At 39.3% G+C, this 26,810-nt stretch overlaps 1 protein-coding gene across 5 annotated transcripts in view; it reads right to left on the reverse strand.

The window, feature by feature from the left end:
• The window catches only part of arhgap24 (Rho GTPase activating protein 24), a 58,653-nt gene that overhangs the window by 26,315 nt on the left and 5,528 nt on the right, over positions 1 to 26,810 (reverse strand). For 2 of the 5 annotated variants that reach the window (XM_063890245.1, XM_063890243.1), the window contains exons 2-3: positions 22,481 to 22,705; positions 9,961 to 10,048 (exon numbers count right to left, since the gene is read on the reverse strand). In XM_063890245.1, the coding sequence (XP_063746315.1) occupies positions 9,961 to 10,048; positions 22,481 to 22,690 (298 nt within the window). In that variant the 5' untranslated portion in view covers positions 22,691 to 22,705. Of the gene's footprint in view, positions 1 to 9,960; positions 10,049 to 10,444; positions 10,596 to 17,937; positions 18,052 to 22,480; positions 22,706 to 23,934; positions 24,077 to 26,810 lie in introns of those variants that run through there. The other 3 variants (XM_063890244.1, XM_063890252.1, XM_063890250.1) reach the window with 3 other exon arrangements.

Genomic DNA, 26,810 nt, shown 5'->3' on the forward strand with positions numbered 1-26,810 from the left:
TGCCTTTTTCCATTTAGTGGTTGATCAATCATGGCTTTATGAAAAATGGGCTTCATAACTCACTGTGCGGTTGCAACCATTATAGGAGCTCCTACTATATTTTGGCCCCATCACTAAAATACATAAACTGCAAATGGTGTTGTTACAGAGACTTGTAAAAAGGACTGTAACCACTGAGCCGACTGCTGATGAAGATACTGACAACATGTCAAACCATCAATCATGTTCATGTGCTGTAATAAAGTTATAACTTCCCACTTACAAAACAAAGTGTCTCGTTTCCTGTCAGGTCCAATGCAGTCACAATGTGCAGAAGTAAGGGACAGCATGGTGCAATGTTAAAGGTGTATTTACCTTTGCACAGTTGAATAAGGAGAATTCGGTACATTGAACTGACATACCTTGAACCTCAAACACCATTGTTTCCTCCTTCACGTGCATATGATAAATATGCATATCACAGCGGAAACGGGTGAATTACAACACTCCCTGTGTGTGACGTAACACACGATAGTCCAGCCCCAACATCTGCATACACCAGCTGCTGGAAACACTAACGCTAACATTTAGCACTCTGTAATGTTGCTCTCCAATCTCGACCAACTGGCTGTTCTTCAAATTCATCGGTTCCCTCCTCCGATAAAGGCTCAAACATGTAAGGTTGGATGCCAAAAGCCTCCATGGTTCATCTCTCACAGTTTCGCGAACTTCACTTACTTCTTTGGGCTCTGAGGCAGCCATGTATTGCTCCTTGTAAACCAGCCAATCAGAGCAGAGCTCGTCATAATTATTTAAATGAGTCCCCAAATAAGGGAATTCAGCTTGGTTCATTCTAGGACCAAATCATAGAGTTATAAATGGGCCTGTAAAACCGCATCTGGACATTTTTTGGATCAACCAAAGTTATATACCTTCTTTGTAGACATCAGAGAACAATTTAAAATACCAGATAGATGCTTTCTATGGCACCTTTAAAGGAATATTTTTAATTCAATTTGATACAGAATATGTTAATCCCTTTATTCTAGCATCATGCCTGAGCATAACCCCCCCCAAAAAACTGCATTATTGAAGGTCCAAGTCCAAGTATTGTCTTTGAGAGATATAAACCATTACACCCAACATCAGATTACTGTACGTGTCCTATAAACTTTGGATTTCTCCCTACAGTCAGTGAACTTTCACTCTCCAGACCTTCTGCCCTAATGAGCAGTCTGTGAGAATCCCACACAGAAGGGAGGCATCCTTGTCCGAGAGTCCGATGCCCCATTGAACAAACCTGATCATTATAAAGATCCCCTCTCAACGTTTAAAGGGCCTGAACAGCTTCCTGCAGCCCAGAATCCCACAGCACCTCCTGCAATGATACCTTGGCAAAACATGGTCAGTGACCTTTTACTAATCCACAAAGCCACATGTAGTCATAATTAACTCCAAACCTTTCAGCGATCTCTGAGAGGGTAAAAAAAGATGTTCCCTTTGCCTTGACAACCAACCAAGTCTGCATTGTTACTTTTAAATATATGTGACAGTCAGCCAGTTGCCTTTCCAGCGTCTTGTCACAGACTTTGACTTTGAGTTGTCTGCGTCCTGTTTAACAACACAACAGCCAACATTTTCTGCTTTCAGTATTGGCCAGTACAATCCAACTGCTCCTAAATTGTGTGTGACACTGAGTCTTTTCAATCATGGCACTCCAACATTATCCAGAAATATTTCATCTATGCTGCTTTTACATTAATGCATTTTCTATCCCTCAGCAACCTCCGCCAAGGAAAAGTTCTCAGACTAACATTTGCCTCCTTTCTCTGCAGAATAAAGGATGTGTCCGCTGGGTTTTCACTTTCCTACACTGCTTCTTTTACTTTCCAACTATTTCCCCAGTAGATTTCAAGCATTTCCCTGCCTCTGCAAAAGCACACTACGCAACGTTCTGCCTTCACCCTCTGGGACACTGAGTAGTTTTCCAGAAATCGATAAGGAGCAAGTAAAAAACATGTACTTTGCCTTTTTTATCTTTTCCCCAACCTTATACAGTACTTCAGCATCAAGGCAGCAGCTTTGTTGGCAGAGAAAATCACCATAAACCAAACAAGAGAGCACAATTTAAATTCGGACCTGGTGGGTAACAATACCTTGAACACAGATTGATTACTAAAGTAAAGTTGTAATGAAGCTCATTACCACCAATCCATGACTGTCTTTACAAAATGTATCCTCGCGGGATTATGACTATAAGTACAAATGTCATGGCAAATAATCTAATAGTTGTTGAGGAATTTCCCCATAAAAAAACTAGTACTGAGTGATACTGAATAAAAAGTTAGGGGATAACCAAAGTCTGTATGACTCATCCTCTGGGGACTATGAATGTCTGAAGGACTTCATGACAATCTGTTGAAAAGCTGATATAAATCAATCGTGACCAAAATTGTGGACCCAACGAGGGATTGACATCGTCATCCATATAGGTAGCGGCTAACATTGCTAATACACACAATGTATGTTAACTGTAATGTCATCACAATGCCCAAAAAAGCCAGTTATCTTCAGTCGTGGGGGAATATAAAAACTGGCTGACATCATTCAACATGAAAATCCTCTTGGTTGACTACATGTATGTTCTCACTTAGTGCAGCTCCTTTGTAATGCCGAGTGCTTGGATCATAAATTCAGATATCAAGTGAAACTACAAAAAGGAATGTAAATCTCAGAGGCCCCATATGAGAGATGTCAACAGCAGCAGGAAGCCATTTGCTGATGTGTCACAGACAGCACCTTAATGACTTCTTACGCATGCTGGGAAAACACGTATACAAACATATGCTGAGGAAGAGAGAGCGGAAAGAGAAGTTCAGTGTTGACCTTTATGGAAATGTCATATCGCAAAGCGAATTCTTGAGAGGCAAAGGACACACGCTCTGAACGGATAGAGAAGTGGGGGTCGCACAAATGAATATAATTCCTCACTTTATGCTGAAAATATTCTTGTCACTCATGCTGTTCCCGGCATCTTTGTTTTTCATCATATTAATATCCATAAATTCCACTGCTTTCCTCTAAACACATGCCTTGATACTGCCACTTCATTCCTCCTGGATTTATGATGCATTACAAGTTGTGTGGGCACTATACATCCAGCTGCTAATTGAATCAATATTTCAAAACATTGAGTCTGAAACACAGAGCTGCTTCTTGTTTATATACTCTGTCTCGTATTCATTTGATCAAACTTGCACATTGATTAATTTATATTCTAGCTATGACAGTGAAGTGGGTGTAGGAGGTGGCGTCATTTGATTTATTATAGCTGAGTGGGGCTTTCTCCCTGTTCTCCTTGGAGTTTGATAGGTGGGCCTCCATATTTATGATTCTATTTTATGATGTGTTTTGTATTTATGGTCTTTGTTTTTTTATTTTAAGGCTATCAGGTCTATCCTCTAAGTTTTCCTGTTGATACTGACCTTGTATTAACACACATTGGTTTATATTGTATCCAACAACTGTCATGCTGCTGCTGTACTCTTTATTCATCTGTTTGGTTGGTGTTATCATATTGCACCTTATATCTTTTACCTTATTTAAACATCGTATTTGTTTTTTTTTCATATTGTTTTGTAACTCTCCACTATTTGTCCCACTGTATACTGTAGGTTAAATGAGTTTTTTTTAATATGAGCTGTAAGACATTAATCAGGTACTCTGAATCCCTGAATTCAGGGAATCTATCAAAGACTTTGATGAAATTGTATCAAGAGAATTATGGTGCCGAAATGATCTGCTCACTCACTGTCCTCCAGGATATAATGAAGTCACATTGCCCTCTATAAAATAAAAAATAAAAAACATTAGCAAGGGCAGAACTATGGGAGGATCTTGGTGGGGAATAAAGGAGGTATTCGCCATCAGATCTCATCAGTAAAACAGGTTGGATCACACATTTTATTAAAGCTAGATCAAACCCGGAGAGTAACTGAAGATATATATGTATATGCTATTATATACCACTAATAGCCTCTCGAAGAACACATTTTTGAAAGGTATGTATAATGTAATAAATAATGTATATATAAATGCACTTGCACTTCAGTGATCAATGTGCTGCTCTGGTTCTCTCCCTCCTATAGAGAAGTTATTTATTAAATAAACATAATTACAATTTAAAACCACACCAGTGTCCATTGAACCTTTGCCTATACAAATTGGTGCACACAAACACACATACAGCCAATGCTGGCAGCAGAAGTTATCCATGACTAATGTGACATGGGGGCCTGTTTGAAAAATGCCTCCATACATCCTGACACTGATATGTGAGCACCACAGATTAATATGCTTTCTCAAATGTGATTAATCTCAAATTTCTTACTCTACCGGGGCTTCCCTAACCTTGAACACTGATGCTTATAGAGGGTCATACTCCCAGCTTGCTATATTTTTTTACCATCCACGAACAAGCAGAATAATTGTTTGGTTATTAAATCCCCCCTGCTGGCTTGGACCTATGTTTATCAATTCACCCATCCATCTTCCTATCATCAACTATAGGTGCCTATAGTCGACATGCCAGCTTATAAGCAACCTCCTCATAATGAAAATAAGGGTCTGTAGTCTTCTAATAGCATGTCTGTCTTCACCCTGCAATCATCATTCAGTCATAACTTTGTAATTAGAAGCTGGCTATATATTTAGCATGTTGTCCTGGGGGAGCCGTTCATAGTGTGATCATATAATATCCTTAACAGGATGAATAACAATAAGAAAGGTCTCTAAACACGTTCAAACATCCCTTCAGTGGATATTTGAGCCTGATTTACTCACACTGCCTTGCCTGAAGACTCATTTTTACATAGTGATTATCCTAACTGAATCACACAGGTCACACTGTATAAAAATAAGACATTTACCTCAGTGACATATGACACTCATAAGTAACTGCAGGCCGTTCAAAGGTGATTACCTATGGCTTCCCATCAGGCATGCAGGTCATAATCAGTACGGGACATTAAGAATAGATGCTCTTAAAAAAAAATCCAGAATAACATTTGTTTTAATGGCAAAAAGATCACAAATACAGGCAGCAAAATTTGATAAAATGTAAGTAAAAGGAGGTCAAACTTAAAAATCGGACAAAAAAGTTCCCTTTTAACCAAAGCTCTTGAATGCTTCTCACAGTCCTCATCACCCCATGTGTGAAAATATATGGAAATCCAAGTTTTGATACTTTTGTAATCAAAGCAACTAAGATCACAATTGAGAGTACAAAATAATAGCATTTTCCCTCGTCATTGCAATGACTCAGACAACCACATGAGGGCAGTATCACCTTTATTAAGCAAGAACTCTGAGCGTTCCTTCATCCTCACTTCACCTCATCACGATGTCAACTCAAAACGAGGAAATGCCCAGACATTACTTTACACAACAAGCTGAAGCTAAAGATAATCTTTGATGCTGGTGGAAGAGGACACCTCTTCAGGTATGCATAAAGACTCTGAGCCCTGTTAACAGCATTCAGGCTTGAGGCTGTCCACCTGCTCATGGCAGGTTGATCCCAAGGTCCTCTCATGAATGAATGGAGGTTGGCCTCTGGGGATACGTGGAGAAATATTCCCATCATTCAGCAGGGGTGACTTGCTGTGGCCTGACCACTCTAACCAGAATACAGAGAGAATTCGAGAGAGGGAGAAAAATACCGAGCCTGAGGCCACAAAAAAAGAGTGACATACTGAACAAGCCTTGTGTTTATCAGAGCTTGGGGATAGAGCTGCATTTCCATCGAAAACCCAGCGGGGAGTGTTTCCTGTGTTGATTCTTGTTTTATGGGAGTGGGATGATTAATCACAGTTGGACCACGGGGATTAACATTTAGCTTCAGGTATTTATGAAGCTTTGACTGATTAACAAAGAGTCTTTGCCATTGTGTCTTAATGCAGCGTTTGCTAGAGGCAGGCTCTGCTTGCTCACTGTTTTGGATTTGCACAACCCAGATCCCTAGTGCTAGGAGCTATGTTACATCACCTAGCTGTATTCAGATCATACCTGGCCATTCTTGGGAGGATTAACAAAGATCAGATAAAGCTGCACGATGATCCTGAGCAGCAGGATGTCCCGATATGTGTTGCAGATAAATGGATTGAGAGGAATCCAGCTTTTATTCTGTCAGCACCACCTGCAAGATACTCTTAAGAAGCTCCTTTTTCTACGATCGCAAGAGGAAGTACGAACATTTTGAAAAGTTTGCAGTTGCATTCAAATATAGCCTGGTAGAAAATGTACTCAGCCATAACGTAATCCTCGAGCAAAGCATATACATATCCTGCATAGATTTAAATAATGCCATGAACAGACATTTTTTAGCTGTATCAACACACACTTGTTGTGATTCTTCTCTTTAGCTCAGTCCCATTTGTGCTTGCACATGTTGGAACGTGTCGCTGTGATGGAAGAACATCACGGTGCTAAACCTAAGTGTGGGCGAACAAAACAAAAGCCTCATTGCGTCTGTACCTGTGTGTCTCTGTCAGTAATAAAATAAAGACAAAGCCATGTTTCCAGTCTAAATATTGTTAGCCATGTGGTGAATGGGCTACAAATGCCCCCTCTCATCCAGAGTCTGCAGGTTTTACGCACATCATCCAGATGTGAAAAAGACAAAGACAAGACAGAAGGACAGAAAAAGCATCGACACAAGCAAAAACAAAGTAGCAGAAATGCTTTCAAGGCTCATAATAACTCAGAAAAACTTTTGAGAAAAGCTAAAAAATAGTGAGTTAATCTGAGAGCATAATCTCACACACAGATGTCCTGATGCTGTTATTCAGGCCCCTGGCAGTTACTCGACACCCGTTTCATGCTCAAACCTCACCCTTACAAGACAACGGACATCTCTGTACAACTCTGACTTCCTCCCCGTTTCCCCTCCTCGAATCCCCCCCCCCCCCCCTCATCACATCACATCCCGTCTGTCTGTCTGCCAGAGACTGTCTACGTGTTGTGTTCAAACTGTACGGCCACATTTAGACCAGTGGAATAAATGTGTTGTGTTTTCCTTCCACTTGCTCTCCCTGCTTCTCTAAGACCTCTTTATTTTCTGTCGCAAAACAAGCCATGTTCTTGTTTTCCACCAGTGTGAGGGCGTAGTTGTGGATGTTACCGAATGGCGAAAACAGTTGAGGAATATTTTTTTAGTGGTATTTTAAAGAATTCAAGTCTGTTGAGACCTTGTTTTGCTTTACCAACCCCGGAGGCCCTTGTAGTGAACATACAGGAAGTCATTTTTATCTCTGTAACGGCTTATTTTAACGGCCTCTGAGACACCACCATCACAAGCCGGCATTTATAAATTAGAAATGCAGAAGTTTTAAAGAACTCATGAGACTGAATGATGCAAAAAATAAATGTACAATAATGAAAGTCTCATCATTCATCAGTTTTGACCTTGGTTAAAAATATCCAAAGCAGAAGTCATTAATTATTTGAGGCATCCTTCAGGTAACCGCTCCTGATTTTTGAACTCCAACGCAGCACAAAGACTTTAGGATAAAAAGCTACTTGGAAAACATCTGTCATTTTTTCATTCCCTATTGGAAGGTAATATAATATTGTAGCTCTCATATTCAAAATCGGTTAGGCACAATAAAGCAGTAACTGTAACGGCCCTGTGCAAGCAGCAGAAACAACCTTTAAACTGACTGATATTTGACTGCCATCACTTCCAAACAAAAAAATATTGCAAAACTTCCATTTCCAACATAGATGACAAAAACACTCAACATATGACATCTTTACGGTGAGTTGAATATGGAAGCTGGAAACAGCACTCGTTAAACTGTGGAAATGATGTGATGACTGCTATGGCGGATAGAGAAAACTCACAGGATTTTAAATGTCCTTTTCCCCTCTTTCAGTTTTTTTTATTAAAGCATTTAATACAGGCTGATCCAGCATGGGGGGAAATGAAAAAGTGTTTGTAGTGGTGGAGCCTGGAAAACACAAACACTAAGCCTCATAACTCGAGAGAGAAATGGAGAGGCTGTCAACACAACCACATTTTTGCATGCCTCATATGCTACACATATACTGCAGCACCTACGAAAGGGAAATGAAACTCAGACTGAACTTGGGCACATTATTGAGTCAGTGAGGCATGTGATTACTCCTTCAGTTTACTGGATTTTAAGTCTTACTACAAAATGCAAATTGCATGGGAATAAGACTGATCTCCTGGCAACATGACAAAGATCATATATGACATTCAACATTACCCTCAGATATTTTGTTCACTAGCTTGTTTGTGTGTAGAGTTGTTTTCTTAGTTTCTCTTTTACAGTAAAGATGAACTCTGTAGCTACACTGCTTCTGTCAACAGCATAAAAATACCTAAAAATGTATTTATTCGCACTGTCATTTTCAGCTACAGCGAAAAAAAAGAGAAGTGAAAGATTTATTTTGAAACTTCCGTTTAGTTCCTTTCATGACATTATTCTCTCAGTTTTTCTTTGTGCAAAACAGCCAAATTGAGCCAGGCGTTGCAGATTAAAAGCATTTCTGTTTATTATGACATTTATTTTTAAGATCCATATGGATAGTGTCAATCATTTGTTAAGAATGCCTTTCCCGTGACTGAAGCTGAAACTCACTGCCGTGTGTATCATCATCTACATGTCCTGTCAATGTGTCTTTGAGCAACACCCGATCCCTCACTGTAAGCTGATCAAATAGCATCAAAACATGTCATATCTAATGCTTTCCGACACCATGTGCAGCTCTATATCTAACAAACTATTTTTGCTCCACACGTGTGCTAATAGATCAAAATGTATTCCATCATGGCAGATGGAAAATAAAACGGTTGTATTATTTCTCTGTAACACAACCACTTCCTACCATGAGAGCTATTAATCACCAGCTGACAACTTGACTATTTCAAAGTGAACATTAGCCTGCGCTAAAAAAAAGAAACGAAAATTGCATGAAAACAATCTCTGCAGGGATCTTTTTCTCTTTCATATGATGGGGAAACTATTACAAAAACAGCTAGGTAATTATCATCGAATATCAACAACACCATCAAAAGAATTTTAAGCTAACTTTCTTTAATTTGTGAGGCACCACAGCTGGGGTTGTCTCATTTGTCTCACTCTGGGGAGCCTTTAATTAAACTTTTAGAGCCAAATGTTATCTGGCCCATTATCTGTCGGGTCACACTTATTTTGAATTTGAATGGGGACCACAAACGGTGTGAGAAAATGTCATGATAACTCAGTTTCCTCTGAGAGATACTTCAGCGGATGCACACCAGGGAGAAGATAAAGATGAATAAAAAGCCAGTCGTTTGAGCACACATCTGTGGTTTCCTGCATGTTTTACTGTAGATGCTACTGCATCTTTTACCAGCATATAGTCCCAAGTGTGCATGTGTGTTTTAAATATCTATTCCATAGACTGAAATTCCTGGCATCACCCCGCTTGGGAAAATACCCCCACTACTCCTCTGTGTTGAAGTCCATGTTTCCATACAGTCTCCAGGCGTGTGTGCATGTGTTAGTCCTTGTGTGGGAGTGTGTGTGTGTTGTCAGTGTAGTTTCAGTCTATGTGTGAGTCAGGCTTCTGAACTGAAGGAAGAGTTTGACATTTGGGGAAGCACACTAATTCACTTTGTGAGGAGATTCAGATGAGATGATAGATACCGCTCTCAAAGCAGATAGTAAAGCATCAATCTTTTCGTCTCAACTATCAGCAACAGTTTATACATCATAATCTATTATTGCATACCTCATTAACTCTCTGTGCTTGCAATCACAGCAAAAAAGAGAAAACCAGTAATTGGCATGATTTAATCCTGGATGATTCTCACACAATTTGCTGCAGTGAACAAAATGTTCTTTTTTCAGTCAACATAACATCATCATTTTGTCCTTAGTTAAAATGGAGGAGAAAAAAAAGTGTTTTTCCTACCTGCAATGACCTCGAAGAGAAATTTCCCCCCTTCATCGCCGCTGGTTGGATGTTCTGTAACTTTGTTTCCAGGTAAGAATATGGCTCCCTATGGAGAAACAACATCAGACAGTTTAGAGGAAACCCTCTAATCAGAGTATTTTGGATAAAACATTTAGGATTCTATGCTGACTTAACGTCTTCGGTATAATACATCTGTTCAGTTAAGTATATCCAACAAAAAGATTGGTTGCTTCTTATTCCCTTTACACTCATCCTTATTGTTTAAGTTTTACACTTTTGATGCTAAAATGTGGGCTAGTTTAAGAGCTGTTGTGAGTCATAGATGCATTTAATTAGTAGTGTTTTTTTTTACATGTTTCTGCACATCTGCCATTTGATCTAAACAGTTCACTCTGCATGACCTTATCATCTGCACTCTTGAACTCAGAAGCACACCAACTCTCATTTACCATAACGGGAGGAATATGTTTGAATCACTGACATATTAGTCAAAGGATCTGGCTCTATCATGTCCAGTATATCAGCATCTTTGCCGGTCGAAAGGTTGTACACAGGTCCCCATGGGCGGGTCGGGATGATGGAGCTGAGCTGTTACAAAATGTGGCAAAGTGGCAGCATTATAGCGGATCACCATCTCTGCCTCAGCTCTGTCCACAATGATACATCATCTGTGTGACACTGGAGGCCAACTAATCTCTTCTTTAAATAGCAGGAGACTCAGCATCAGCTTTTTCCAGACTCTCCCTCTCAGTGACCTTACTGTCGGGACTTCCTGTAGGTGAGAGAGGCTGGAGGGGGGGGGTCTTTATAAAAACAAGCAGTTTGAGTGTGCCATTTTCATATATTTCATATTATTAATAATAATAATAATAATAATAATAATAATAATAATAATAATAATAACAATAATAATAATAATAACACATGTTATTTATATAGCGCTTTTCCTGGTGCTCTAAGCGCTTCATTATTTATTAATTATAACATTTAATGGGCCAAATGATCATTAAAATGAATGTTTAATTGCCATATAATTAAACAAATCATTAGATGTAACCCTAATTAATTAAATTGGGAGTTTTAGAGACTGTATTTTAGCTACATACGCCACACACTTGGCAAACTGCGCAGTAAATCACCAAGTCCTTGCACGTGGTAATTCTATAGGACGTTACTTTAACTTGGAAGTAATTACTCTGCAGTTAATTGTTCTTTACAGATAAATGGGAAACTATAAACAAGGACTACAACACAACCAGCTGCAGGTTGACCCTTTATGGATTCAAACAGTGACTTCTTACTTGATTAACATTGTTACATCCGTGCCACCATGCAGCATCTGCCAGTCATTAGGGTGCCCTTTATCTGGTTAACGCAGACAAGATGTGCATTGGTGACAGCATCAGTATTAAGGAACCAAACACATTAACAGGATCTGAGGGGAGTCCGTTTCCTTCCTGCAGAGAGAGGGCTCTTTAATGAGCCATAACTGTGACAACCAGGAAGTGGAAACCCTACCTGAGGCCCAGATGAAGCGCTTATAAAGACGGGACAGACATGCTCCTGATTGGAGGATTGAGAGTTTGATGTGGTTGTCTGCAAGAGAATCTGCTCAGCTTCAGTGTCCTGGGATTGTAAACTTCTCTAAGAACTTCTTGGATCACAGATCTTTTTGTCATGCACATTGTACTGGATCCAAGGAAACAGGAGATGACTTCAATGGTTCGTGTGTGGTTGAGACAGACTTCAAAAATGTGTGCCGTATGGGTTGTGTATATTATTAGAAAGAAGAAAAGGACCTGTGTAGTTGCTCCATATTGCAAAGCCACAAAACAACTGAGATTCCCTCCCCTCTGATTCTAAGCCACAGCCACACTTTCCATACTGACATCCTCCCTGGTGACCTGTTGTTTGCTGCAGACAAACCCCACCACAGACAGCGTAATATTTACAAAGCAAAGAGTAGCCTGGCCTAACCCAACACAGGAAAAGAACCCGACTCATTTTGGGGTTTTCTGTGCATTTTTATATCGTCGTTAACAAGGATGAAGTAATTTTTGGGAAACAGTGTAATGACACTAGCCCACTTATCTTTTGTTCTCAACCAAAAAGCTCTGCACACACATATGGGACAGAAGAGGCTCAGAGGAATCTGTTTGAAGGAAGCGACAGCAGGAGGCTCAGGTTGCTAAGCTGTTTCTGAGGCTGTGTCTGACAGTACGCTCCAAATGAAATCAAATTCAAAGTGTTTAGTTAAGACTGCAACTAAATACCATAATACTGATTGTATTGTGATTCCAGTTCCCCCAGTTTTCTGACCATCCTGCAAAAAACTGCAGCTATTGAATCTCTGTGAACCGTCACGTTTGTTTGGAGTTTATTGACAGTTATAGGGTGGATGTAATGGTGTGCCTCATAGTTCCTGCAGCCTTAGATGTTTGATTAATTACCACTAGGTCAGATTGGCTTTCCTAATAAAAATAATAGGAATACTCAGTAAACAGCCTGTACACCATGACATGCAACCCACTGTTTATATCTACATGTTCTGATGAGTTAATGGCAATAAAGTGTGTCCTCTGCCTGATACAGAAGGCAGGGCTTTCTCATCCAGTTTACACAGAGCAGCTAACTTTAACTGCCCTTTTGTGCCGAGCAGCTTCAGCAGGTTTTAAAAAATATAAATATATATTTTCAGCTCAAAACTGCTGCCTCCTGCCCCAGAAACTGATACTACCAGAACAGTGAGTGTGAACCAAACCAGTGAAATTGTAGATAAGAAGCTCAAAAGGTGCTACAAGTAGTCATGTGACCTGATGTGAATAAAAATAAAGATTCTCGAAACTTGAAGAATAAAAGTAATTAAGCCACCATATTCTGTTCTGGACACATGGTGGACACAAGTTCATAGATAACATTAGTTTGTTAAATAACAATGATAAGGTTTGATGGTGAAGAAAAAATGACATGTGGCATGAAAATTAAATACAGATCAATAAATTGTGGAGCAATGATGGATTTCAGGTTGAATGCTCAGTTAAGTAGAAGTTATTGGTGCAACAGGTCATTTAAGTGCTCATTAAACCTTGGCGGGTTGGTCAGCGGTCCTTTAATCCAGTAATGACTGCGCTCCAGCCTCAGTGACCTTGCAGACACAGGAAGTCAAACTCAGTGGGAGACCTGGAGACGTTCTCTATATTTTCCTGAAAGCGTGTAAGTGCATACGTCCCAATTTTCAAGTCTGTATTTTTGCCCTAAAGACTTGTCTTTTTATGTGGCAAAGATTTACAAACGGTAGTTCTGCTTTCATCGCTCCACTGAGTCCATCAATCCAATAAATGTCATCATTATTTCACAGTTATAAAACAGGTAGCTCTGTTCAAAATCCAGAGTACAATACCCAGTGAACCCAAAGCTGCGTCTGCATAACTCTCACTGAAATATTAATATGCCTGTCAAACACATAGGGTGGAAAAAAGTGAGAACTTCTCTATATTTTTTATTTATCTGGTGGATTAACTGTGCGTGACTGATGTGGGATATTAGACATGATAAACCAAGAGGAAAGGATACTTAATATACTCAAACTAATAAAACGAGGACGTATCTTTTAGACAAGTACGTGAAATGTTGGCTAAATACAGTGAGTGGCATTCATTTTTTTAAACAGTGACAAAAAAAGAATGCACAGGTAATGGACATTAGTTCCTACGTGTTTTTCTAGTGTGAAATAGATGAATGATCATACAGTACATGCAGCATTTATGAAAAGCACACAATGTCTGGCACTAAATGCAAACCCAAGACCTTCTAACACATATCTAATGCGCAGCAAAATCTGGGAGCTATAGGCAGACAACAAAGAAAAAGAATGGTCTGACTCACAAAGCAAATCAATACCAAAACTACCAAGATCCCTAAGACACAAAAAAGCATCAACATAGTAAAACTATTTATGTGCCAGCAGCTTGAAAATTCACAGTGTCCCGTCACGTCCTAGCAGGAATACCTGTCACTGCTGCAATTGTTGCTGCCTGTCTGACGCAGAGACCTTTTATCTTCATCCAAGAAGAACTCCCATGTATAAAGTTTCATAAAATATCATTACCTAAACATAAACTGCCAGTCAGACATTTCTCAAATCATGACATGTAAGGAAACATACAGTAGGATGGGTTCTTTCACAACTCAAATCGGATCAAATGCCAACAAACTGTCTTATTTAATCTGATGAAATTCCAAAGCAATTACTGTGAAATCTTATAAAAAATAACATGAATGAGATTGAAGGACACAGATCACTTTAAAACGTCAAACTTTAAGAGAAGGTTTTTATGATTCAAGAATGTACATTTGTTTAATGATGCTGCTCAAATGTTATCATGCTTCAAGCCAAAACCTGAAATAAAATGCATGTTATATAGAATACTGTAAATGTAAGGACAGTCATTAAAAATGTGCTCTTATGATGCACTGCTTATCTGTCCTAAAGATTCCTCTGCAGTGCAGAGCGTCTCTTAATGTCTTTATTTAACCTTATTAAATATATATAAGCAATATCTTTAGTCAACTTATTAAATCTCTATAATAAATGTTATTTAATCTATTTAATAAATGTGTTTTAACCTTAGTAAACTGACAGTATATAAGGAATGTCTTTGTTTAACCTTATTAAAGTCTGACCGCTCCCTTGAATGTATACATTTAATGGATTCATATTTTTTACATTAAACAAAACATGTGCAGATACAAACTGACATGTCATTGTAAGTCATATTGTGTCCTACTGTATAATACTATGACAATTCAGTTGCAAATGAGGACGATTAAGCATATAGATATACTTACATTTAAAGTGCTGTGTCATTTTATTGACACACTGAAAGTATGTGCTTTTAGCTGCACTGCTCCCAAACTATGGAACTCTCTCCCTCCACACATCCGACACTCTGACACAATCATCATATTCAAGTCCCACCTGTTGAGATCAGCCTACTCACTGTAGTGCTACAAGTCCCCTGTTTCACTACATGTTCCCTGTTACTGTCCTTTTGTACAGTTTTAAACCTGTCTTTATGAATTGTAAGGTGTCCTTGGGTGTTTTGAAAGGCGCCTCTAAATAAAATGTATTCAGATACAAGTTTGAAATGTGTCCTATGATTTAGTTTTATGGCTCTTTCAGCTGAACTCCCAGTTTCAGTATCTCAACACCTTTAAAAGTAGAGCACAGCTGCAGGCGCCACCATTCATTTGCCTTGCAAAGTTCCTGCACATCTATTTTCCAGTTAAATTAGTTTGCAGCTAGTTCAGCTGGACCCTGTGTTACCGTCGAGTCCCTCCTCTAAAACTAGAGCACAGCTGCACTCTCTGTAGAACAGAGAGAAACCATATACCTGTTCATTAGCTTTACTGTATTTCCACTGCAGTCGTGCCCCATGCTGTTTGTTTGACAACTCAAAGCAGACTGCCTGGTGTCTTAGATGATAAACATCCCCAGGACTTAAATATCACTGACTACCAGGAAAGAAAAAGTAGCCTAGAATAAAGCCTTGATGTACAGAATATCTTCTGAAGTGATAATAGGATGACATTTAGTCCAGCTGGACCAAAGGAAAGGATTGCAATAAGGTGTAGATCGTATGAAGAGGCTGGCTGCCATAGTATGATATATTTTATTTGTTAATTTGAGTTTTATCTGTATTAAAAACTGATTCTTCCTCAGGAGAGTCTGAATACCTACAGGGAATTCAATGTGACAATTCATTTTTGAGATGCCTTGTCATTCACCAACGTCTTTGTCAAGGTAAATGTAAGTACATAGAGTGTGTGTTTATATGATCCTCTTTCACATTTGCTTGACGTCCCCTCATTGGTAATTTAAGCTCTTTCCTTCCTGCTATAAAGCTTTCTCTAAAGCTAATGATGTGGAGTACCCTACAAGGAAATGCTAACCTCGTGCACAGCTTTGATTTATAGTTCAGGTTCTTCACAGGAAAACAGAAATAAAGACAGACTACAAAACTACAACAGATATCTTTTGTGCATTTCTGAAACCGGATTCTGCTCTCAGCTCTCCCTCCGGGGCGTATAAGGGGACACAGTGGAATGGATTATATGGCGTGAACTGATACCACTGATACCACATTTTTGTCTGACGGGTCACTTATGTTGCTGACTGTGCAGCGACCTGCCACACAGAATAACAAGTATAGTTTTCATTATAGTACCTCAAAATGTCTCTCTAAGCTTGTTCGCATTTGCTACAACTCATTTATTATTTGAGAAGGATAGGAATTAGAAGACTTGTCACCTTAGTTAGAAAACATCTATCAACATCACTACATATTGTTGACAATGGCAAAAGAAATTGTCCAAAAACAACTCCCTATCAAAAATGATGTAGCTGGGAGGACAAAAACAATTAAGGGTGACAGAGCCAAAACGATGATCTAAAAGATGCTGAATCAGGTCCTTGTTATCCATTAATAGTTAAAGAATTACTGATTAAACTGTAGTGAGTTAAATTCTCAAAAAACGACAGACATCAACCAACGCGATACAAGTATATTCTGTTGGATAATACAGAGGCCAGTACATGCCATGAGAAGTAATTTAGTTCGGACATGGTCTTTTGCCAAGGGGTACAAACTGAAGCTCCTTCTGTGTTGAAAATGTTGATGTGCTTCCAGACAGCTCCTCACCAGCTGCATACTCACTTCTTGTGAGGTAATATGCTCCCCCTGCACCTGCACATACCTAAAATGTATACAAGTTACCACCAAAGGTATAGAGGACAGAGACAGTTTTAGACAACTGAGCTGGTTGCAAGTCCAGTGAGAGTTAATTGACTTTTTTGTCCATCAATACAGAGCTCATTAGACATTCACTCCCCATACAGGGAATAGTCTCTGTGTATAGTTTGCTTACTTGGAATATTGACAGCCAGAACTGTTTAATGATTGAAACGAGATATTTTTCCTGCTTTAAATGTACTATGCCTGCTGCAGAAAAGGACTCTGCCTAAATATTATTGTCTAACCCGAGTAATAATGTATGAGAAGATGCCTTATTTGGCTTTAAGTATGACTTTTGTGACCCAGACTCAATGTAACACCTAAATGTGACGTCTGTGTTTTGGATTTGCAAGAGAATATGATGTCAGTTGTACGTTTAGTGACGTAAACAAGAGGGGTGTTTGGATAGTGTCCACATTCCTCTGACATTCAAGCTAGATCACGCCTGGATGTGATGTGACTCAGTGCAACCTTCACAACTCGCAAGTACACATACAAGTATACATTCTGCTACGGTTAGATAGTAGCGTAAAAGTCACAAGTTTTACCATCCTTTGGCCGTTTCCAAAGTGGCTACAGAGTATCTGCAAAAGCGAGGCTCAGACAAATGGTACAGTGTTAATGTTTTGCGACACAGTCTTGCAGAATGAATAATTACGGAGCTGCAGTGGCATTTTATTTACTCCCTTTAAATGCCAAGGTCAAACAGTTTACAGCTGAAGCTCGGGAACAAAGTGTTTTCAGTGCGTTGTTGCACTGTTGCATTATTGATTTCATAAAACTTCTGATTAAACTACTTTTCTTTATATCATTTTGTTTGAATCCAGACACGGTGCCCTTGTGCTATAAATATTAATCGGCTAACTTGTAAGACTTGTTATGGCTAGAATCGTAACATCACAATCAAGCTTTAATATGGCCTGCATTTATAAATACATTATAAAAAAACTAAATTGGTTCAATGTATTCACTCACAACTCATTCATTCATGATGGTGCCTCGTATACTCCACTGGAATATAGTTGCAATGATAAGTGGTTTAAATTACAATAATCATACCGTTTCACCCGCTCAATGAAGTCTGTCTTTTGTCAATGGCTCGGCCAGATGAAATCTGAGTGCATGTGTGCGTTTGTGTGAGAGAATGTGAGCGAGTACATGCATGCTTGTGCGTGCATACATCTCCATGGGCAAGTAAGGGCAGGCAGATGGCATGTTGACGCTAAGCCCACACGTGCCGTACCCTGCGCAGGCTTCTCGGTGACCTTTCACCTCCATCTGACTCCCATTCTTCAGATTCCAGAAGTTGCTCAGAGTGGTTTGGCACGACTGTACGGGACACAACATGGTTCCTGTTTTGACAATAATAAGATGCGCTTTTAAAAAATGTTATCTACAAATATCGGAAGTCCTCTGAGTGGCAGCATTAAAACACAACGCATGTACGACAATTTCTCTGTAACAGGTACTTGAAATTCTACCTTTGTTGCCAGTTCAGTACAGTATGTATTTACCATGCGATATAAACAAAAAATCATAATGCACACCAGCAACAAATACTAGGTACAGATTCAATTGGATCCTTAGGTCTGGAGGGTATTGTAAAGACCATTACAAGAGAATTCAAGTGAGCATTTTCCAATAAAATAAAGCAGAAATAATCAATATTTGTATATGAAATGATAAAACAACAATGCATTATGCATAACACATTGCTAGTAATGACAACTGATGGGTCTCCTCAGCTCTGAACAATGTTTGAAACTCGTTTCAGCAACATTTCAGTTCAGTTCAGTTTACTTTTCACCACTCTTAAAGATTGTCTATAGGAGCTGCAAGAAACTGTTTTCAACACAAAAGCAATACAAACAAGCGTGGGCTACCTGCACAGCTCCGGCCAGCAGACAAACACACCTTGCAACTATCTAGTGGAGCAGTTATCAGCTAAATAGCTAGATATTTCCCTCAGGAGTTGGGAAACAACAAAAAGAAATAGCTGAACAGAGATTGGACTTGTTGGCCGAAGCATAACTCGCTTACTACTGAAATATTAACTTGATTACAACTTTCTTCTGTCCAACTTCCACTAAATTGTTTGATTACATTAAATATTTATCACCGGACACATAGTCTGGTGTGCAGAGGTATATATCTTTATTAACAGCTCCAAATGACAAAAGTGTAACTGTATTGTGTATATAGACATCTGCATTCTAACATAGTTAGCATCAATTTGAAATCGGATCAATCAATGTCAGCTATGGCCAAAAACTACATAAAACAATATTGATTTCAGGTTTAAGTGTTGGTTATGAAAATAACATCAAGGTTAAAAGGAACCAATTTAAAGTGTTGCCAGAAGAGGCTGCTTCAGGAAAATGTGGCCTTTGTGTTTAAATATGTTGATGTTCGTGTCTTATCAGTCTGTGTTTTGTTGGCGTCTGTTTCCCTAAGCAACAGTGAGGGGCAGATGTTCCTTCTCCCAATGAGGAGGCAGCAATTAGTCTAATGTGACAGATAACAAATGGAGACTTCACAGCACGTGAGAGATTTAATTAATAGCTGATCTCAATATGTCTTCACACCACTTCTTTTTGTAGTTCCGGACAGGGAGATTTAATTTAAATTACGGGATGTATCTTGGTCCTCTGATCCTGTCGGAGGCTGAAGGAACAACTTCATCTCTCCCTCCTCTTTGCCCTACATATGTCCTTTTCTTCAGGACATTGCAAACTCCAGACTAGTTTTCTTGTATTCTGTTGGGCACCGTGTCTTGTTAGGAGGTTGTTTTGTGCCATGCTGCTCTGCATTGGAGGTCACAAAGATTTAAGGGCATTGAACGTACTGCTTTGTGCCTGACCTAGTTTTATTTAAATCTCCCATTCTGTGCCAAAAGTAGCAGTTCTAGGTGTCTAATCTATGTTGGCTTTGTTTCAGAAGTAGGCAAGAAAGGACAAAACATAGAGCGGCTGAATGGAAAAATGGAGATGCCGAGAATATTTCAAAGGTAACACATTATTTGTTGTCAGTGACTGTAAATTATTACGAAGAGCTGATAGCATTTGCATCATTCCCACAGGATTTTCACAGCCAAAATAACTAAGGCAAAACAGTTTTTGCTCCAGTAGACAGCAGCTTAAGAACCAGAGTAACCCAGAAATAGCAGTAAGAAGTATCTAGTCTCTTTTTATCTGGCCAGCGGCCCACCTTCAGGTCTGGAGCCTTAACCTTCAGACCTGCTGCTGATGCTGGTGTGGCTCGGGTTCGGCTGAGCTGAGCTGCTGGGAAATCAGCCAGACGACGTTGTGTGGGTAGAGGAGTAGAATGAAGATTCCAATTGTGCTAAATTCTCCTGTGGATATTGTTTGGGTTGTCCTTTTTCTTTTTTTTCTTTTTACAGACATAGAACAAAGCCTCTGTTGTGAAACAGCTGGTCAGTAGAATTGCAAAAGGTTTATACTCAACATGAAATAGCTGAGCAGTTAAATGTCAATGAGGAAGTGAAAAATCAGGAAACAAACACTGATTAATAAAAACAGAGATCTGCAAATCTGCACACTGACTCATGTCTATCAGCTGTCAGCCCTTAGCTTAGAATAAAAGACTTGAACCAGGTATAACAGCTAGCATGATACTGTTTGCAGTTATACCTTCACTTCCACTCTTTTTTTCAAAGCTTAGCTAGTAATCATCTCCTGGCTGGAGCTTTATCTTTAACGGACAAATATGAAAGTCAATCGTGAATAACCCTACAGTGTTTCCCAAGATGTTGAACTACTGTATTCCTTTAACATCACTAGTAATCTTTGAGTCGTCTCTGGCTCCAATCACACTCAATTCCAGGAAACTGATCCCTGAACAGCTGTATAATAAGAAGCAACATAAATCAATGAAACATATTTAAATGTTTCCGTTTCTTAGTTGTGTGTTCAATATCCCCAGTGGATCCAACTATCCTTTTGAAATGATTAATGTATCCCTTCTCCTCGACATGTCTATGGTATGTCTGTCTCCCTCTTTGTTCAGTCGACACATGCTCAGTGCGAGCGGCTGCCCGGCTACAGTAACGTTAGAGACGGCCTTATTGTCTGCATCACTCCTTGTCTCCTCTTCTTTTAGGATAGTTTTGTGTGTTGGCTCCAGTGACAACAAGCTCACAACAGTTTACTTTGACTTACAGTTAAACATTCAAAACAAACGAGAGTATTTGAATTACAATCGGACTTGGTTATCCGTGATAGCATCTGCTCCGTAGACCCCCATGTGTCCATTGTTTCAGAAACATGGTAATTTGAATGCCTGAGACTAAAAGCATGTTTCTTGATTCATTCCAAGTGATGGGCAAATCCTTTATACACAATGTATCATATAGAGTCAACCTTAAAACCAGCAGGAGCCATATAAAACAACCTGCCCAAAACAGCATGATCTCTGGTACTGAAGCCTGATTGTTTTCCAAATTTCAGGCTGTTACTACTACAATACAATGTTTTTTATATCATATTTTCAGCTTTATATAAGTTTCTTAGGAACTTAAATGTTTATGATGTATTTTGCTTGACAAAATGAAAATGAAACACACATTCATTTAGGTTTTAGCTATATTTGTCCTAAAACAATCCCCTTTATTTTACCCTAAAAAAACATATTTCTCGGTATTTTCAGCTCATTGATCCATGGTATACAGACTCTCTGTAATAGGATGGGGTGACATTGGCAGAAGACATAGTGGAGGATTATTTTACCCGCTATAAAGCACATGTGGGAGCCCCGAATATCTGTAATGGGATCTACAGTCTGAGGCTGAGTTTTGATTGATGGCTCACACAGATTATCCTGTAGCGTGAAGAGAATTCAGATTCTATCTTGCAACGTATTTTGTTTCAGATGTTCAGTTGTTTCAATCTGATGTCTTGCAATGTGCTGCGATAAACAATTGTAATAAGTCTTGAGTAATTGTGGGACTTCCTGACTTATAATGAATGTTAAACTAATTCAAATTAAAAACACATTTATTCCATTTCTAATGGACAAAGAGCTGTGTGTCCAGTTCTGACTCATTTCCTCATGTGTCTTTGTGTGCCAATGAGCAAGCGGGCTTCACTTTTTCCAAATCAATTAACCTGACTGATTCAGTGTTGACAAGTAAAATGTCCAACATTCAACATCTAAGCTTTTCAGGTGTACAACGACAAAAAACATGGCTACCTGTTACAAAAGGTAGATAATCTAAATTTTCACAGTTTTGTGTTGTATTTTGTATTATGTTAATTTGGGGTAGATGGATTTGCCATAAATTTACAAGGAGAACTACTTTAATAGTAGTATAGGAATAGTGTATGCTAACCAAAAAATTACAGAATATTTCCAGCTGCAGTTTGAACGTTTTATTTGATCAGCTGTTCATAAACAATGTCTAAAAGGTCATCATATTTTCTAAGACAACAAGTGAGTTCACTGCTGGAATCATTTCAATTTGCCAGCTTGGTCAGCTTAAAGACATTATATTTGTTTGATGATTTAGCTTACAAGCGTACATAGTTGTAAAGCGGCCCAAACTCAATGATTGTTTTGTGGAACTTTATTTGGTTAGTTCTGGTATTTGATAATGCATAATGGATGAAATATCTATTGTACTAACACAATTTTCAGTATGATTAAAGACTTTTTTGTCAGTGAGTGATACAGCAAAGTGAAGTCTTTCAGTTTGTTTACAGCCTTACCAGTGCCTTGGTCTCCTCCTCGTCTTTGTAATAGTGGAGCTGGTCCCCTCGCAGAACAAACCAGCGACTGTGCCAGGTCTTGACAAAACCTCCCTGCTTCCGGAGCCACCCACACCTGATGACACTCGGCCGTCCCTCCCGCTGGATCTCTGAGCCGGCCTGACCTCCATTGCGCTGGGGACTGCTGTGGGACACACAGGGCTCGTCCATTGCAGCAATTCTAATCTGAAAAAGGCAAACAGTTGCGGAAGTTGTAAATTCCAATTAGGGAAACTATGAACATATTACAAAACATGCTGGATCATATTATGAACAGATGCTGCCAAAACGCTTTCTTTCAGAAGTCCAGTAATCTAAAGTAAATCAACAATATTCTGCAAGATTTTGTAAACAAAACACAAATGTACTTTCATGGAAATGTAATGGTATCATTACCATCCCAGCCTGAATTAAATATTTTCTTTAAGTAGTGTGTTGTTTGTACAGGGATGCAGTATTCAAATGTCTTATTAGTTCTAAAAAATGTGACACCTTTATTTCTCAAAACCTCACACTTAAACTATCTGTGTTTTTTAATAACTCATGAGGTTTAAAATGTTGTTGTTATTTCAAAAGCAGAATTCGAGGCAGACAGAGTGTTGAGTGTTGAGTGAGAGCAAAGATATGAGGGCAGAAGGGGAAGTGTGGGAGGAGGAATTCATGAACCAGACAACAAGAGCACAGGCCAAACCTCTAATCCCTTTTATCAACTTCTTGTGTCACCCACCTACACATGTTGGCCCCAAAGTATTTCCCTTGTTTCTGTGTAACAGTTCTGACTCCGATTTTTTTATTTGAGCTGCAATGTTTTTAGATGTTATGAGGTTTTGTTTTTTTTATGACAAAGCCCTCATTATTCAGTGAGGAAATCTGAACGGGGGTCTCTGGTGCATTGTAAGTGTATGGTTATGTTCAGTTTGGGATACGAATTATTATGATCATGTCATATATCTTATTTTTCGCCATTAAAGCAACATGGCTCTATAGATGGCACTATTTATCTGTTGGTTGGATCACTTAGGCCCCGACTGAAGACTTTCAACAACCTTTAGATGGAAATGAACTTTTCCGAACATTATAGATTTAACTTTTGCTATTATCTGACTTGCAGTATCAATAGATTAAAACTTAAAGATTTCTAGCACTTTGATTAATGACTAAAAAGGCCCACCTGCAAAACTGATGTGATTTGTGGCATTCTGCACCTTTAACGCAGGCTCCTTCATAACACGCGTACACTGAAAGCACAGGCCTTTTTCAGAGCAGACATTCAGCCTACAAAAACAAAGATGACGCTAATACCATTAATTACACCAAGTATTGTGCACGCAGGCCCTGCTGTGCTTTTCCTACTTTGACAAGCCAAAATCTCTCACGGCGGTTCAAAAATAAAGTCTCGCTAGTCATTTGCTCACCAAGAAAGGAGGCGCGGTTCATCTTACTGCCTGTTAGCGTACCAACTCCTGGCAATGAGCCAAAAAAAGAACCAAAACAAATCCGTCATTCATTGTTTTCCTGTTACAGAAACGGATTTACTTCTGCCCAGTGAACACACCTGCACACCGCCCTCCGCCCTCACCGCCTGGACCAAAGTGCAGCAGCAGGCTGGCCGGACAAAGGTAAGTGACGTTTTCCGGGAATTCGTTGGGATCGTTAATTAGAAGCAAGCAAAGACTGCAAATTACGCAATTTAAAAGGCGTCACTTGGTTTTGGTTTTGTTGGCCAACCCTTTGTATCAAGTCTCATACTGGGTGGGTTAAACACATGGGAGAGAGAAACCGTCCAGGCTCTCTTCCTTTAAAGGCCTATTTTAACCCAAGCCATGATATTTTCCTAAACGTAGCCTATAGCCTTGTTTTGTTGCCTAAATCAGAATCCAGGCAAAAAGCCCTGAAATTGTTTTAGTTGTTGTTGCTGCTGAGGCATTGACTCAGAAGCACTGTTAATGTACTTTGTATGGCAGGTTAAGCTTGACCCCTCTGGAGAAAAATGTGGTCCTCTGCTTACTAATTATACGGTACTCATACAGACAAATATGACTAACACTTACCTGGCTCTAAAACCTTCACACACAAAACACATTGTAGGCCTGAGTGCACTTGTAGACAACAACACCTTTCACATATTGTTCCCATATGCATAATTGATTGTTTTAACCTCATCATTCCGTGCTAACTTGAAGCAAAGTTTGCTGCTGTCAGCTCGAAGCAATGCCATGTTGTCAGTGGCCCTAGCGGAGCTTGCCTTGGTGTAAGTCCAAACAGCCCACAGGTCCATATGAGGACCAGATGCAGCCCAGCAGCATTCAAGGCAGCACCAGTACAAGTGCAGCAGGGCTGCTGTTGTGATTTCAAAAATCTCTCTGGTACCATGCACACAATCCCAGAAAGCATGTCCTGTATGCATGAGCATGTATAAACACGCTCTCTGCTCTAGTTTTTCACTTGTTTTGCAAAATAGGGGGCAAATCCTACCTTTTTAGTCTTTTGTCCATCTCTATAACATCTTTGCTCTACTTTTGTACTGGATCTCTGTGTGGAAAAAAGTGTTCAGCGCCCTTATTTCAACATTCGTGAAAGCTATTACCTGCGATCGGGGGATATTTTCATTTTGTAGGAACAGTCGACACTAGTATTTGAAGGAAGAACCACTGTATCCCTGCTGCCTCTAATACACTTGTTAGTTTTAGTTAAAACAATCTGGAAGTGTGCACACACACGCACACAGCATAAATCACAGTCTAGGGTTGATGCACCATCTGTTGATGGTGCATCCTGCTGTGTTGCCAGTCTGGTGCCGCAGCCCCTTTACAACTTCATGCCTCCTGCACAGAGCCTAGTTAACAGCACTGCTGGGACTGACCCACACTGCTACAGTGGAAAATGGTAAATGACTTAAGGGTATCTCAATGTGAATAATAGCTGAGAGTAGAAACACTGTTTAAAATGTACATTACACTGTGGTCTATTCCCGAAGTAATAAATGGCCCCACAGAGATAAATGGCATGTATGAATGGGATGATGAATTGTGACCTTTTGAATTTTTAGAATTTTTATGATCTTCTTAAAACCGTTTGTGGGTTTAACCAGACATATCTAACAGAATTATGTGTTAATGATGTGTTAATAACGGACATACGGTAATGGATCCTATATTTCATGAACCATGCAGTAGAATAAAGAGCTGCTTTGTCATTAAGCATTTGAAAATGACAGAAGATGTTCAGTCACTGCTGCTAGTCACTCTAAAAGAGGGAAATGATTACTTTCTCACTGACTCACTCTTCTGATTTTTTGCTTAGTATACAGTTTAGTAGCCAGCACAGATACACAGTTTTGTTATGTATACGTTTTGCACAAAAGCTAGCTCATGGACCTTTCTTAGGCTTAATCAACAACCCAACCAGCTGAAAGAAAAATATAAAACCTGGATTTCATATGTAACTCTTCATTTTCTGACACTTGTGAGCACAGTGTACCAACAGATGATACCTAATACAGTATGGTTGTAAGAACATTCATGATGTAAAGTCTTTGCAAAAACACATTAGTCAACCTGAATGTTTTTCTCCATGCAGCAGATTGAACCAGCCTCCCTTTGCTTTCTGTATCCCTGTGTCTGCAGGTGTCTGTTTGTGTATCCATATATCTTTGCCCCTTGACTCTCAAACAACATAATAAGCAGTAAAACTAGATATATAACTAGACTTCTTCCTTTTAAGTTTGGTGATGACATGTTGATCTGTAGAATAATGAGTATGGCAGGATGATGAAGTGTTTCATTTATAAAGTGGCAAGCGCTCTGCATTGCCATCTGCTCTGGTCTAGTAACACTTGATTCTGTCTTGATTTGTGTTAAAGAATATCCCAGAAATTTCTCACAGCCCGCCTGAGAATTTTGACCATAGAGAAGAGACACCCTGACCTTCACTATAAAAAAACCACACCAGCTCGTTATACAGTACAGACAGTCAAACACACACATAAACACTTGCACATACCTGACCCACTCAAAAAAGAAAACATAAAGATAGTCACGAATCAGCCCCCTAAGGTTTTGTGGCAGGCTCTGTTATTTGTTAGCAGGAGGCTATACATGCGTGGCTCTGTGGCAGACTAATACAAATGAATAAATTCCACAAGTAAAAGGAAAATTGAATGGGCTGCCTTTTCTATGAAGTGTACAAATCTTTCAATAAGCCATTAGTGTTTGTCTGTCTTTTGGCACAGGTTAGTATTCTTTGTGTGTCTCTGTCCTTCAATAAAATTGATGCTGAGCCAGGCCATCTC

Source organism: Eleginops maclovinus, chromosome 8, assembly GCF_036324505.1.
Source record: "Eleginops maclovinus isolate JMC-PN-2008 ecotype Puerto Natales chromosome 8, JC_Emac_rtc_rv5, whole genome shotgun sequence".
In the NCBI taxonomy this organism is placed as follows: domain Eukaryota; kingdom Metazoa; phylum Chordata; class Actinopteri; order Perciformes; family Eleginopidae; genus Eleginops; species Eleginops maclovinus.